The sequence below is a fragment of the Danio rerio genome, chromosome 7 (assembly GCF_049306965.1).
Source record: "Danio rerio strain Tuebingen ecotype United States chromosome 7, GRCz12tu, whole genome shotgun sequence".
In the NCBI taxonomy this organism is placed as follows: domain Eukaryota; kingdom Metazoa; phylum Chordata; class Actinopteri; order Cypriniformes; family Danionidae; genus Danio; species Danio rerio.
The window spans coordinates 38,007,319-38,022,975 of record NC_133182.1 but is presented as its reverse complement, the minus strand read 5'-3'; the positions used below and the strand labels follow the sequence as shown (position 1 = coordinate 38,022,975).

The following is a 15,657-nucleotide window of genomic DNA, read 5'->3' as shown; positions in this document are numbered from 1 at the left end:
ACTGACACTGGCATGTGTCACTGACATTACTGGCATGTGTCTAAAAAGAGCCACTTGACAATAATGATGATCAGGGTTACACATCGGCTGTTAATATATTTGGGCCCAGGGGCCCACAAGTTATGTGTTAAAAGTGCGTTGCATACATAGTACCCCCACCCCTACTCACCTCAGGGGCAAGGAAAAAAAGTTCAGGCTCAGGAATTTTTTCCACTATCAGCCCTGTAGATGTACAGTATCTTTCAACATACCTTCTAAAATTCTCTTTGTACCCACAGTGGAAGAAATCACAAGCTTGCCTGTGTCAAAGTTTAAAATTGATTATAAAATTAACAATTTGAAGGTGAGACATTGTTTCATATCATTATTAGAACATTGTGATTAACTAGACTTGAGGCACACTACAGATGTGTGTTCATTCATCAACTGAAAAGCACAGACTCACTGTAAATGTTGATTTCTAGGATTTAAGAATCAATATGCAATTAAGATGTACTTTTTAAGTGAACCATTTCAGACATTTTGAGTAATGAGGTGGTGTTGTGAAATATTTCATGAGGAAGTGTTTGTTCAATAGTGTTATGTAACATCCGATGTATATAAACATATTGTAGCAGATCTCCAAAACAAAATTAATCAGAAACCTTTAAAAGGCACCTATGATAAAAATCATCATGTTTTAGCTATTTGGACTGAACTGTGTGTTGGTGTAGTGTGTCCACAGTCCTATTGGAGTGATATAAAGACAAAAAGTCTCTCTTTTTTTTAATTTCCTGATGTTAAAATAGGATCCAAATTCCTCCAGTCTTGAGACCGACTGCAACGTGACGTACTGTAGGAGTGCGGTTTCCCTGGCCACCGAATAGATTGACAGATGCGTATTAACATGTCTTTGTAGTAATGTGTATAATCATGTCCACAATACAGGATGTGCTCAGAACAGTAAATATTAACGTGTATCCTGTCACACACGTGAGAACCAGTTCATTCGCATTAAAGGGCACCTATGGTGAAAAATCGACTTTTCAAGCTGTTTGGACAGAAATATGTGTAGGTATAGTGTATAGGCGGTCATATTGGGGTGAAATAAACTCACCGAGTCCTTTTTTTTCAATTTAACAACATAAAAACGATGGACCAATTGGAGCGGTTTTCAGACTGACCACAACTTGACATAGTAGTGCGGTCCCCCAGTCCACCGAATTGATTGACAGCTGCGTAACATATCCCGGTAGTCACGATCAGATCAACAAGAGAAGACGATGGCAATTCAACCGGGAATAAAAGATCTGTTCAGTTTTCGAGGATCATCAATCGTCATGAAATGTGATCAAGAGTGAGTTTTACAAATTTAAAATGTTTTAAAACAGTGCACGTGTGTAATGAATTATAGCGGTTTACTTCAGAATTCCTTCATCAGCACAGCCGCGTGTCAAAACAATTATGAAAGAAGATGCTTCAGTCCCGCTTTGTGGAATTTAAATCAGGTTTATTTTGTACATTAACATAACAGATACACATACAGCAATAGAGATTAGCCTGTATCCTGTCACATATGCGTGCAAAAAGAGTGCAAAGCTAAACGCGCTGTCTGTATGTATGTGCGTATCGTGTCCGTGCTGGGTATGTGTGTCTTTGTGTGTGCGCGTGAACTTTGTAACAACATTGACGTTGTAACTTAACACAGCTAATGCATCAAATAATCATGGGTAAAGTCCTTACTTTAGTATTACTTACAAACGCTACGTGAGATCTGCTTCCTTTATGTCTGTTTGTTGTCTGACTGCTGTGGGAGGAGGTTAAGGCATGCAGAAAGGCATGTAGAAACGGTGGGGCAGGGAGGACTAGCCTTAAAGGCGCAGAACAGCAAAACCGCCACCCAGTGCAAAAATGTATAAAACAGAATCTTATAAAAAGTATAATAAAACATCTGATGGATGTTTTGAGCTGAAACTTTACAGGCACATTTTGGAGACACAAATAATTCATATTAAATCTGAAAAAAGGGGTAACCTTGGTGCCCTTTAAAGGCACAGGCAACAAAAACAGCTAAAATGTTATAACAGCTCAAATATCCCAGGTTTAAATAGATGTAATAAATAATCTGAGCTGAAAAATCTAGAAAAAGGGGTAAAATAGATGCCTTTTAAAAAAGGCAAAAAAAAGTTTTTTAAAGGTATAGAGTTGACACAAAAATGAAACTTTACTCGCCCTCAAATGGTTGCAGAACTATATGAGTTTTTATTTTCTGGTGCACACAAATGAAGATATTTTGAAGAATGTTGTAAACTGATAGTCATTGACATCAAACATTATAAAAAAATCATATGGAGCCAATGGTTACAGGTTTCCAACATTTTTCCAAAAATACATCTTTTGTTTCTCAAATAGATTGAGAAAAAGTAGAGGGTGTGTGTAAATAATGACAGAATTGTCATTTTTGGGTAAAGTATGTCTTTAAGTCTATTATTTATATATTTATTTATTTTCATGATATTTAAGCCCCTTTTACCCTGCGATACTGGTAAATATAAGAAAGATTACTGGAATGACTTTACCGGCAATTTTAATAAAGCGCTGTTCACACAGGCAAATACATTCTGGAACTTTTCTGAAAAAGACCATTCACACATCCATTCCAAAATACTGGTAAATTCTGACATCATTAACCAGAAATTACCTCTAAACCATGCTTCTATTTGTAAACATAGAAGGGGTCGGGCTTTTGTTGATGGTTTCACTTCTATTTAAAGCTTTAGCATTCATGCAGCTGCTTTGTTCCAGAGACATCCAAAGGCATGAACCGCAGCTAAATGTTTACACATTTGACTACATTACAAATTCTGTGGATGGTTAAGTTTTGTAAGCAAATTCGATTAAAACATATGGAGGAACACTTTTGCATGTCAAGATATACATAATATGTTTGTGTGTGCTGGCACTTACCAGCTCCTTCACATGCACACACGTCAAGCAACTGAAGCAGAGCTTGAAGGTAAACAAACAGTGTCTTATCATAAGCATTTTATCGATCATTTTTTTAAACAGTTTGCAATAAGAAGGAACATAGAAACGTTATCTTACTAACATCTAGCAGCTAGAAAAATATTCAAAGGCTTTTATTTTCATAAACAGTGTGTATGTGAATGCGTCTAAATTGGCTGGAGTAGACATCTCATGTCAGTGCTTTCTAATCGTGAACGCGTTCTTTCCGGCAATTTTCCTTCTGCGTTCACACAGAGCAGCATTCTGGCAAATTACCGGTAATGTTACAACTTCCGGAACAAATTGACCGGTATTTTCAAAAGCGGCCTGTTCACACATGATCCCTTTCCAGAAAAAATTGCTGATAATTTTCTGAAAAGGTCTGTATGTGTGAAAGGGGCTTTAGTGTAAACCAAAAACGTACAGTATTCTAAAAATGGCATAGAATAGTGCACAAGTACAGAAACTGGGATGTAACCGCCACAGTCAATATTCCCCATGCATTAATCTTCTTTCTGCAGCAGGTTTGTCCTTGCTGTTGTTCAGATGCTATCTGATGATTGAAGCAGGGTCTATTACATAATCCTGCGGTCTCTGAGGTGCTGATCCACTGTGATTGCATAATCTGAGGCCCGATGATTACAGTGCTGAAAAGCTGATGTGAACTGGCATTCTGCATGACAGGAAACAGTGTTTTTAATTGTAATAATTGGAGGTTTTTGCCAAGTGCGTATAGTTTTTCTTGGGGAAATATGCAGCACGTCATGCGATGGTCCTTCTCGCTCTTTCCATCGTATCTTTGGCACATTCTCACATAAACCTCCTCTGGAGTCAGCTGGATGTGAAGAGGGGCCGTGAACGCTTCTTCCGTACCACTGTTGTTCATCCCTTTAGCAGATAAGAACTATACCATCTGTGCGAACTTCTGAACCTACTCTCTCAACACCAACCATCCGTGGGAGGAACAGAATTACAACCAGCTCTCTTTGCGTGGGCATTTTTGTGTGTGTATGTGTGCGTGTATTTGGTTTTACTATTTATCTGAACTTTCAATGCCCATAGGATGATGGAAGTGTGTGTAGGATTGTTTGTGGATGGAGGTATGCCTTTCTGCTCTGTTTGAAAGTGAAGTCGGTGAAGTATCTCAGTGGTAATTCAGAGTGGTTGGTTTAATTGGGTGAACATAAGTGGAGGAGTCACTGTAGTGAGTGTGTATATTGGTGGGTGGGTAAGTGGCTGGGTCGACCCAATGCTGTGATTTGCCCACACTGGTAGTGACTTGTAGTCTGATAGTGTCATTTTATAGTGTTGCTTTATTCTTTATTGATTCTAACTAGTGCTGCATGATACTGGAAAAATCTGATATTGCGTTATTTTATTTTCTGCGCTAAATATTGCGATAGGAATACAGTTACACAAGATAGCTTGAATAGCATTATAGGTGAGTCTAACAATATTCGGGTACAATAATTTTATTATCACAATGGAAAAATGCTTTTCTAAAGCTAAGTTCATCCAGATATATTAATCTGATTTGTGAACTTGTGTAAAAAACCAAATTAGCCAGAGATCAGTTATCAAGATTAAAAGATCCAGGATCTTCTAAATCATCTTAGATCATTTAAGTGAGAAATGAAGAAAGAACCACAAATATCTAAAACTTCTTGATCAAGTAAAGAAATTGTTTTGCTTTCAGCTTCCAAAGAAATAAGGCAAAATTAAGAGTTTAACAAGCAAAATTATCTGCCAGTGGGGTAAGTGAAATAGTCATGTTTTTGCATTGACATATTTGGACTAGAAAAAAATAAACAAGTTGTACGAATGAATTTTTTTTGCCATAAATCATAATTCATATAAATTTAGTATAATTACAGTAATTAAATACAATTCTCTAGCTTCCGGTCAACTATAATCTAGACTCAACATTGCATATCTTCCGATGTGACTATTGCGAATGCACACATTGTGATATCGATGCTGAAACTAAATATAGTGCAGCCCTAATTCTAACCCTATAATATTTAACTGGTGTCCAAAAGTTACTCAACTGGTTAAAATATGGTAACACTTTATTTTAAGGTACAATTATCGCTATTAATGAATGATTAACTATGACTTTTGCCTCAAAAGTAGTAGTTGGTTTAGGTATTTAGCAATGTAGAATAAGATCATGCAGAATGTGTGCTTTTAAGTACAAAAAAACATCCATTAACATAATAATAGGCAGGCAATAAGTCATTAGTTAATAACAAAGTCTCTTTAAGGCAAGTCAATTCACTCGCCTGCCATCTTTAAAACGCCTCTCAGGCAGTGTGCTTGGGTATTCTGTCTGAATGGGGAAACATTAAAATTCTTCCAAACTGTTAGCCAAGCTTACGATTACATTACATATTTTGAATTACCAATGAGGTTAAACAATAATTGTCTCATAAGTTTCGTTTCTAAATGTTTGAATCAAACGAAATCTGTATTTTTCCTGGTTGCCCAAGCTAATGCACATACGCACTCGAAAGGAACGAGATCAGGACACCAACCTCATTCATGGCCGTGTTACACATTATCATCCTCTGGATAATGATAATCACATTGTTCTGGTCTTCTGAAGTAATTCACATCTTGGTATTAATGGCGAATCTCCTCCAGAAATGACAGCGAATCTTTATTTACAAGTTTGTGTGCGTCTGAGTAATTGCTGACATGTGATGTGCGTTTCACAAGACGGACCTACCTTGCGTTCGTTTCATATTTGCGTTGTTTTCAAGTAGTTGGTTCATTTAAAGTATAGATTTTAAGCTTTATCTGGATGTATTTCTTGTGTCTGTGAAGCAAGCATTCTATGAGATTCCAGTGTGTTTGTTGTAGGGTTGGGCATCTAAGCTATAATGCCGATCCGATACGTATCTCGATACAAAGAATACGATCCGATATATTAGCGATACATTTGTGACATATTGCGATGCAACACGATACGATTCACACCCATATCACGATACGATGCGATATTTCAGCACTAACTAATTAGATCAAGTTTATGAGATTATGTGAAAGAGGATGCTGTGCCATTGAATGAGTTTGATTATTTATTAACTAAGCAAAACCAAGACTTTTTTTTACAAACTGGCTCTTTTCTCACAGAGCCAGAGTGTCAGTTTACAGTAGAGGGCCATTTTAGAACATATAGCACATATTATTTAAGTATTTTCAAGATAAACAGAATGTATAAGTGCAATATATATTATAAATGTTTATATTTGCACAACAAGAATTGTGATTTAACTTTTCAACTATGAAAACAAGTTTTACAAAGATATATTTTGCCACTGATTATTCAAAACTTAAGGTTGTGAACTAGCAGTGTTATGCTGCTTTGAAACATCACTGTCACTGTAAACAACAGGCTAATAAAAATATAACAAACCAGCAATCTTCTTGCTGTGAGGTGGTCAAACTACCCACTGTGCCACCGTGACACCCAATTAATTTTATCATTATTATTATTATTATTATTAAATAAAAATTAACAGGAGGAGGTGTTTAAAACTTTCGTTCTCCGTGACACTAGGCTGAATATCTTTGCAGATGAACAATGCAATAGCATTCGTTATTGGCGTAGAGCGAGAGAACTGTTGCGCATAGAAAAAAAAAACTTGCAATGCTTTTCTCACCACTTTTGGAGCTGGTTGAAGCAGTGCGAAAGCCGGGGATGCAAAAACACTGGAAGATGCTTTCACAACAACACCGTGGCGCCGCTTCAAGTGAGATATCAGATTAGTCGTACTGCCCGCGTATTTTACAGATGCGCGGCACATTTTGCAGATTGCATCTGTCCTGTCATGTCGTCCATCCTTAAATCCATAATGTTGCTTGCCATACTTTAGATTTAAAACTCAGTGGGGAATAAAATGTTTGTTTTGCTTCTCGCGCTTTCTGAGGGCGCACCACTAGCTTCATCCGCACACCTGATACACTGAGTTGTAGTGTGAGTGTACACATCCGCAAATCCGTTGCTAAGGCTTACTTTATGTAGGTCGATTAAATTATGCGCCAAAAACAGGTTAACAACACTTGTTAATAAATAAAAAATACATTCTATATTAAAAATATAAGCTGTATCTCGGAAAAACCGATGCATCTCGCAAAAACCGATGCATCTCGATTTGCTTCCAAAATTTCATTCATCCTCTGCTGCTCTACCGATGCACTCGCATCGTGCACGCGCATGACCGCGTATCGATACATATCGGTTAATCTTCCCATCCCTAGTTTGTTGACGACAAACTGTCGTAAAAGCACACGTCTGATTCGAGCTTCTCCCCCGGAGAAACGTCAGTCTATATTGATCGATGATTGGCTCCTGTACTAGTAGGCAGGGCTTCATTCGCCATATTGACTCTTACACTTTCCTCTATTCAAAACTATACCAGTGACATGTCTTGTGTAATCTATAGTCTTTGGCAATAATGAGAATTGATATTTATTTAATAAAAAGTTGTACCATCTTTTAAATGCTAAAACTGTAAACAGAGGTAAGCTAATGCAGATTAATCCATTGTGCATTGCAGTGCAAATAATTTGCATTGGAGTTTGTTCAGAACAAATCTACCAAGTGAATGATTCAGTAGTTTGAATTGGTTGTTTCTTGAATTACGTGAATGTTTTTAAATGGGATTGTCTAGCCTATTCATGCTTGCTATTGTTGCCTAGCTGTTGCCTAGCAGCTGCCATTGATGAGTGGCATTGATATTTACAGTTCAAAACCTGTTCAAATATGTTCCCTATGGGACTATTCAATGAAAACTATCTTAAGTATAAACTATTTAAAAACATATCTTAATGAGATCAAGTCAACGTGAACTTCTTAAAGTAAATGTATTTCTAGCATTCATATTGGTAGATATGTGGGTAAACTAAAAGCTAATACATTAAAAGGAGAGATGAAAAATGTGAATTTCAGTTGTATCCTTTATTCTTTTGTCGTTGAAGGACTCGCTTCAAGGCCTTGTGTGCAGGAGGATTCAAATTGGGATAACGTTAGGACAGAGTGACACATTTAGTCCACATTGGACCTGGCTGATTTATACATTTCAAAAAGATGTAAATGTATGTCCATTTTCTAGTTGTAACGATTTATTTACCCACCTCTTTGCAAAAGTGTTGTAACTATTATTGCTCAGTGAAATGGTGCCTGTATTTAAAGTGCTGCTATCTCTGTGACAGATGGAATCGAGTGATCTCTGGAGCTTTTGAAGGATTGTTTTTGGCTTCCTTGTCTTTTATGTTTGTGTTTTTCTACCATTAGTGGAGAAGAAAATGAACAGAGTAGGAAGCAATAGTCCCTTAATGGCTCCATGACAGCTAATGTGCAAAATGTTTCCGCATATACAGACATATTTTAAAGACACACATTCACAAGTTTTTCAAGAGCAAGCATTAGCAAATGTATTTTTGAACGGATTATTTTTTTTTTTTTATCAAAGCTTACACCCACTACCACACACACACATGCAGCATTTTCCAAACCCTCTGAATGAGGTATATGTGATGTGCATGTTTGCCCTTAACACTTTGCTCTCTCCATGTGTGTTTCAGAAGGCCCAGAATCATGGTATATTTGTGGGAGTTGTGGGAGGAGCGTTGTGCTTGTTCCTGGCGGTGTTTGTATTAGTCTGTACAGAGACCCTTTCTCAGAGATGGAGAACTTTGCTAGGCCTCGGCGTGTGGGCCACACACCTCACAATGGGCTTCACCTTTATTTTCAGCACAAAAAGTGATTTACAAATACAGCCATGGGATCAGGTAACACTAGCTTCAGACACTTTACATGCTTTGAAACATGGGTTATAATCAGTGATTGAATTCTCATCAGTCTGAAATAAATGTTCAATTCTCATTCTCGCTCTCTCCAGGTGCCCTTCTTCCTCTTCATCATCATTACAGTCTACACCATGCTGCCGTTCCAGATGAGCTATGCTGTAATCCTGAGTATCATCTCCTCTCTATCTCACATCATTGTTCTTTCGGTGTACCTCACAGTGGCCCAACTCCACAGCAATCCCATCACCTTTCAGGTAAAAGGAAGTCTACCATCTGATTGGCCGAATCAGGTTTCCTGCTTTGGCAAACCAATATGTAAAGAAGCTGCAAGGGATGTAACACCTTGATGTTAAACGCTTGATTTTTTCTGTCCCTCTGTCCAGTTGCTGTCAAATGCTGTGGTGTTTGGGTGTGGAATTATGGTTGGGATTTTTCATAAGGTCCTGATGGAGAAAGCTCTCAAGCAGACATTTCAGGATACTCTTCGCTGCCTGGGCATTCGCATGAAATTGGAGATTGAGAAGAGACAGCAGGTGCTCATGCAACTTCACTTCTACACATCACACACACACAGGAAAAACAAACATACAGCATTGAAGAAACATATGCAAACTAAATGTACTTATGCATGTTTCTATGTGTATCATTTTGGAATCGTAAAGTGCAGAGTAGTGTAGCTTTCTATTGTTTCTATTGTTATCTGTTATTTATTTAAGGGGTTGTTTTAGAGAAACCTTTTTATAGTATTGTGTTGGGTTACTTTTTTGAAATCCCCAACTTGAGACCACATTTTTTTCAGCTGTAACTCCTCTTAGTGTGTTTATTCATTTGCAGTTTGGTTCTGTTGGTTTGTTGGGCTCAAACCAAAGTAGAAAATTATAGACTCTGTCCTGACTGACTTAGAATTCATGTTATTATGTCTGAACCTGCTTTTATTTTGTGACAGAGTGTGCGGCACATTGAAAAGATTGCTGTGAGCTGGGCTCAACACGCTTTTTGTATGTGCATACATGTTTATCTGTTGAGAACCTTTGAAGAGCTTATGCATGTGTAAAGGAGTCATGAATTCCTTCATGCACACAAGCATTTTTGCAGTAAGATGTGTTTTCTACACCTCAAAAGAACTGTAACGAGCCACATTGGAATATGATGAGGAAGAGGGGGGGTGGCATTATGTCCTCTTTTTGATCCATTTAGAAGTTTTTTTGTACAGTATATGTTGTGTTTAGTGCTTAATTTGTGAATTTGTGAATTGTGGGTCCGGCATGTTACCCGAGGATGAAGAGGTATCGCACACGTACTGTAAGTGGAGAGCGGGGGTGGGGGTATGAGGGGGTTGGATGGTGGAGGTGTGTCGCAGACGAAGAGGGTTGGGGAGTTGCGAAAGAAAGTGAAAGTGAACAGCAGGCGGTTAAGTCACGTGATTCATGTAGACTCAAGTAGTTCCAGGAAGTGCTTTGTGGTTAATTCACTTACTCTTAGATAATGTTAAAACATACACAATATTATTTTTATAATATTTTTACTGTCATCTCATAGAAAGAAGGTCGCTGGTTTGAGCCCTGGCTGGGCCAGTAGGCATTTCTGTGTGGAGTTTGCATGTTCTCCCAGTGTTTGCGTGGGTTTCCTCCGCAGCCCAAAGACATGTGCTATGAGTGAATTGGAGGAACTAAATTGGCTGTAGTGTATGAGTGCGTGTTTAAGTGTGAGAGTATATGCAGCTGGAAGGGCATTCGCTGCGTAAAACAGATGCCAGTTGTTATAAATAGTTGATGGTTCATTCTGCTGTGTTAATCTCTGGTAAATAAGAAAAATTAATGTATGAATCTATGTATGAAAACTAGTTGTCTTTAAAATAAAACATGCAGGAGGGAGATGGGCGACGCAGTGGCGCAGTAGGTAGTGCTGTCGCCTTAATGCAAGAAGTCGCAAGAAGTCGCTGGTTCGAACCTCGGCTCAGTTGGCGTTTCTGTTTCTGTTTCTGAGTTTGCATGTTCTCCCTGCCTTCGTGTGGGTTTCCTACGGGTGCTCCCGTTTCCCCCACAGTCCAAAGACATGCGCTTCAGGTGAATTGGGTTGGCTAAATTGTCCGTAGCGTATGAGCGTGTGTGTGTGTGGATGTTTCCTAGAGATGGGCTGCGGGTGGAAAGGCATCCACTGCGTAAAAACATGATGGATAAGTTGGCGGTTCATTCCGCTTTGTCGACCCAAGATTAATAAAGGGACTAAGTCGACAAGAAAATGAATGAATGAGGATGGAGATGCTTACCTATTATTAAGATAATTTATCTGTTTAAACACACACCCGAATGGCGTGTAAAGAAGCTGATCTTGGGTCAGTTTATCATACAGAGTGAGTGCGTCCGTATACATACATTCACTGATTCAGAGGTTGGGTACGAAGGGTGATGATCAATGCAAAGCTTTAATGGAAAGAAAATGAATGCAGATGTTTTTATATTCATTTCAATGAGCTTTTAAACTTAAAAATACACGAGAAATATGGGAAAAAAAATGAAATTTTTTTTTTCTATCACTGTTTTTTTTTTTTCTTCCACCCATTTTTCCCCTATCATCACATCCCTTCCAGGTCTCTGTATAATTGCTTTCTTTACAGTGCAATTTTACAGTATTACTGTCAACCAGCAACAGTGTGCCTCATTTGACAGTCTCTGTTTACATGAGCAGAAAAGAGTCTAGTCTTTATCCAAACTGTGTTATCTCTCTCCAGAAGTTATAGAACAAATAATATGCATTGGTGGTAGTTTAAAGTAGACATGTGCTTATCTCTTTATCCCTTTATTTATAAGGAACATTGTTTGCTTATTGTTGCTCATCTCATACATTATTTTTAATTGTGAAAGAAGTTAAAAAAGCTTGTTAAACCAACTAAAAGAATCAAGGCAATATCTTCAAGTTGTACTTTATAAAACTGTCTGCACGTATACATTATGAGCACACCATTCTGGCGATTAAATAAAATCATAAACACAGAATGTATACCCTAGTGTCTGCTTAAAAAAGCTCAGCAGAGTCCTACAGCATGTGGTCAATTGAGTTGGCATATATTTTCTAAGCGACAGGACTGACAGTGTGCCCTTAGCTGAAGAATCACCCAGAACTCCTTAACAAAATGCCCTTCTTCTGTCCTAGCAACCACTGAAACACCTCAGCCACTGCTTAGCAACAACACACTTTTAAAACTACAAATGTCTCTTTAATAATCAAAGCATACAAGACATCATTCAAACTTTGAGTTTAGCTTTAGAGATTCAGAAGGCATCATGCTTAAATAAATGCCACTTTAATTTGTTTTCCTTTAAACTTTGAAATTATCTTTGGCAATTTGCTTTTGACTCCATTGTTCATTCATCTTCAGAGTTGACAGCTGAATATTCACTTGTCATTGAAAACTTAATCAGTGTATCTTCCTAAATAGATTCACCGTTTTATAATTCAATTTGTTGTGTCCTTTTTCATTCAGAGGAGTTGTTGTTTCACTGTTTGTTTTGATTGTTGTCGGGGAAGTGACATCATGTAAAGCGAACAGTGAAAAGCAAGTTACAGTTTAATGGCAGGCTGTTAACCTCTCTGACAACAGTGCATGTTGAATATAGTCGATCTCTGAAACAATGCCCTGATGTTGAACCCTGAAGACAAACATTTCTACCCACAGGGTAACAGTGAAGACAGTACTTTGGATACAATATAATGTGGCTTTCACAGTAAACTTCAAACCTTTAAATGTGTTTTTGCTTGTCCTGTAGGAAAACCTTTTACAGTCAGTGCTTCCTGTGTACATCTCCATGAAGATGAAGTTGGCCATTATGGAGCGCTGCAAGTGCAAAGATAAAGAAGAACAGCAGCGGATGGTCCGGGACAACAACTTCCACAGTCTTTATGTGAAGAGACATGAGAACGTCAGGTAACACACACACACACACACACACACACACACACACACACACACACACAATCACAGACTCATAGAAATCTAGAGCTGCTTGCGTGTTGTTCTGTGTTTTCCAAGCTCTAATTTAGCCCTTCCTCATTAATCAAGTGCTGATAGCGAATGAATGGTCAGTCTGTTAGCCCCGACTCTCAGAGTGCTCATCATGAGGACACTCATTTAATTAGTTTTATTTCCCATCAACCCCAAGAGTAGAGAGGGGGGCTGGGGTGCATCTATTAATATTCTAAGTCCCATGCCCACAATGCTCCGTTCTCAGGCAGCCGTTTATATTTAGAAAGGTTGCTTGTTTGCCTCCCTTTACAGCTGCTCCAGCAGTACACAGATTCACTCACCTGTGCGTGTGTGTGTGTGTGTGTGTGTGTGTTAGAGAGAGAGAACAAACAATAAAAAGGTGTTCACCTGGCAAGACTGATGGAGTCTCTTTTTGAACTTGTTCATTAGGAGTGTGATGACATGGATTGTGTGTGTGTGTGATTGTGTTTGGCTTTGAGAACAGCTGTCTTAAGGGTTAATTTTTATGAGCTGTGTTTAGTTTTTTTTTTTGCATTCCACTGATGTTTTACTCAGTAAAAAAGACTCTTCCTATTTGTCCTGACTTGAGATTTGACCTGACCTGAACACTTTTTCTCTCTTTGTTTCAGTTACATAATCAACTGCAGAAACACATAACCGTGTCCTTTATTTGTCTTCTCTTTTGTTTCTGCTAGCATCCTTTATGCTGACATTGTGGGTTTCACACGTCTGGCCAGTGACTGTTCTCCTAAGGAGCTTGTGCTCATGCTGAATGAACTTTTTGGGAAATTTGACCAGATTGCAAAAGTATGTATAATTATGTATGACTATGATTATGCTCTTATGTAAAGTCCAAAAACAGTTTATCATTTTTGTATTTATTAATCCTTTTTGTTATAAAGGTTTTTTTGTGTATTTTTTGATTAATTTGATCCATCCTTAAATAAGTATATGAAAAAATAAGTATTAGTTTCTTGTTAACTAAGATCAGACCTTAGAATGGTCCTGTGTTTACAATACAGTTTTATTTAGTTGATTATTCCTGCTCACAGAAACCTATTGACAGACTTCTAAAGACTTTGTAATTATTAGGACTAATCTTATTATGTTTTAGTCATTTTATACAGATAATACCTTCAATAAAATAATACAGATCATTAACACACACTGCCTTGCCAATTTTTATAAAAAACTAGATTTAAATAAGCAAATAAGATTAGATTGGATCCTTATTGCAATTATTATTGTTTGTTATACACTCACCAGCCACTTTATTAGGTACACCTTACTAGTACCGCGTTGGATCCCCTTTTGCCTTCAGAACTGCCTTAATCCTTCATGGCATAGATTCAACAAGGTACTGGAAATATTCTTCTGAGATTTTTGGACTATATTGACATGATAACATCATACAGTTGCTGCAGATTTATTGGTTTCACATCCATGATGTGAATCTTCCATTCCACCACATCCCAAAGGTGCTCTATTAGACTGAGATCTGGGGACTGTGGAGGTCATTTGAGTACAGTGAACTCATTATCATGTTCCAGAAACCAGTCTGAGATGATTCACACTTTATGACATGGTTCATTATCCTGCTGGAAGCAGTAATTAAAAGATGAGTAGACTGTGGTCATAAAAGGATGAACCTGGTCAGCAACAATACTCAGGTTGGCTGTGGCGTTGACACAATGCTCAATTGGTACTAATGGGCCCAAAGTGTGGCAAGAAAATAAATATCTCCACACCATTACACCACCACCACCAGCCTGAACCGTTTATACAAGGCAGGATGGATCCATGCTTTAATCGTGTTGACGCCAAATTCTGACCCTACCATCTTAATGTCGCTGAAGAAATCAAGACTCATCAGACCAGGCAACGTTTTTCCAATCTTCTATTGTCTAATTTTGGTGAGCCTGTGTGAGTTGTAGCCTCAGTTTCCTGTTCTTAGCTGACAGGAGTGGCACCCGGTGTGGTCTTCTGCTGCTGTAGCCCATCCGCCTCAAGGTTCAATGTGTTGTGTGTTCAGAGATGGTCTTCTGCATACTTCGGTGTAATGAGTGGTTGTTGGGATAAATTGCAGATGGTCTGTGTGTTTCCTCAGTAAGCTGGAGCTCCAGGAAGGAGTATTTGAGATACTGTTGCCTTTCTATCAGCTTAAACCAGTCTGGCCATTCTCTGAAGCAGTTTCTGAAATACTCAGACCAGCCCATCTCACTCCAACAACCATGCCATGTTCAAAGTCACTTAAATCACTCTGAACTGCAGCAGATCGTCTTGACCATGTCTACATGCTTAAATGCACCGAGTTGCTGCCATGTGATTGGCTGATTAGAAATTTGTGTTAACGAGCAGTTGGACATAAATATATACATAATAAATATATAGTAATAAACTGGCTGGTGAGTGTACATTTGTCTACAATTCTTTTAAGTCTAATTGATGCAATGTGTGGCATTGTTTTTAATTTCTCAAATAACTACATATGTCAGAAGACGCTGACGATGCTCAAAATGTATCTGCCACAAATTGAGGAAGAAGGTTTCCAAATGACCTTAACCTGTGTATAATGTCTTTGCTCTAGAGTAAACTTTACAGAGCAGTTTCCCTCCCTGTTCTTCCTTTTTCAAGACAAACTTGGACAAAAATAAGACTAAACTTTGTCACATTGCATAAGGTTGTTGAAACAATGCCACAGCGAATTCACACAAGAAGGTCGGGCGAATTATTTCTTTTTTAGCCGGGCAGTGTAATATAATTTAATTTATTATAATTTAATCTGATTATCAGTCGGTTTAGTTCTTAAACAAAAACATCATTGATGAGCTGGTAAATTAGATGCTTGTGCTTTGAATTTTACGTAATAGTTG

At 38.0% G+C, this 15,657-nt stretch overlaps 1 protein-coding gene across 25 annotated transcripts in view; it reads left to right on the top strand.

Annotated features, from left to right (window-relative positions):
* adcy7 (adenylate cyclase 7) overlaps positions 1-15,657 on the top strand; it is a 91,499-nt gene that overhangs the window by 49,635 nt on the left and 26,207 nt on the right. For 17 of the 25 annotated variants that reach the window (XM_021477572.3, XM_021477571.3, XM_068222359.2 and 14 more), the window contains 5 exons: positions 8,575-8,781; positions 8,892-9,053; positions 9,183-9,332; positions 12,567-12,724; positions 13,480-13,591. In XM_021477572.3, coding sequence (XP_021333247.1) covers positions 8,575-8,781; positions 8,892-9,053; positions 9,183-9,332; positions 12,567-12,724; positions 13,480-13,591 — 789 coding nt within the window. Of the gene's footprint in view, positions 1-8,574; positions 8,782-8,891; positions 9,054-9,182; positions 9,333-11,945; positions 12,477-12,566; positions 12,725-13,479; positions 13,592-15,657 lie in introns of those variants that run through there. The other 8 variants (XM_073906954.1, XM_073906965.1, XM_073906957.1 and 5 more) reach the window with 4 other exon arrangements.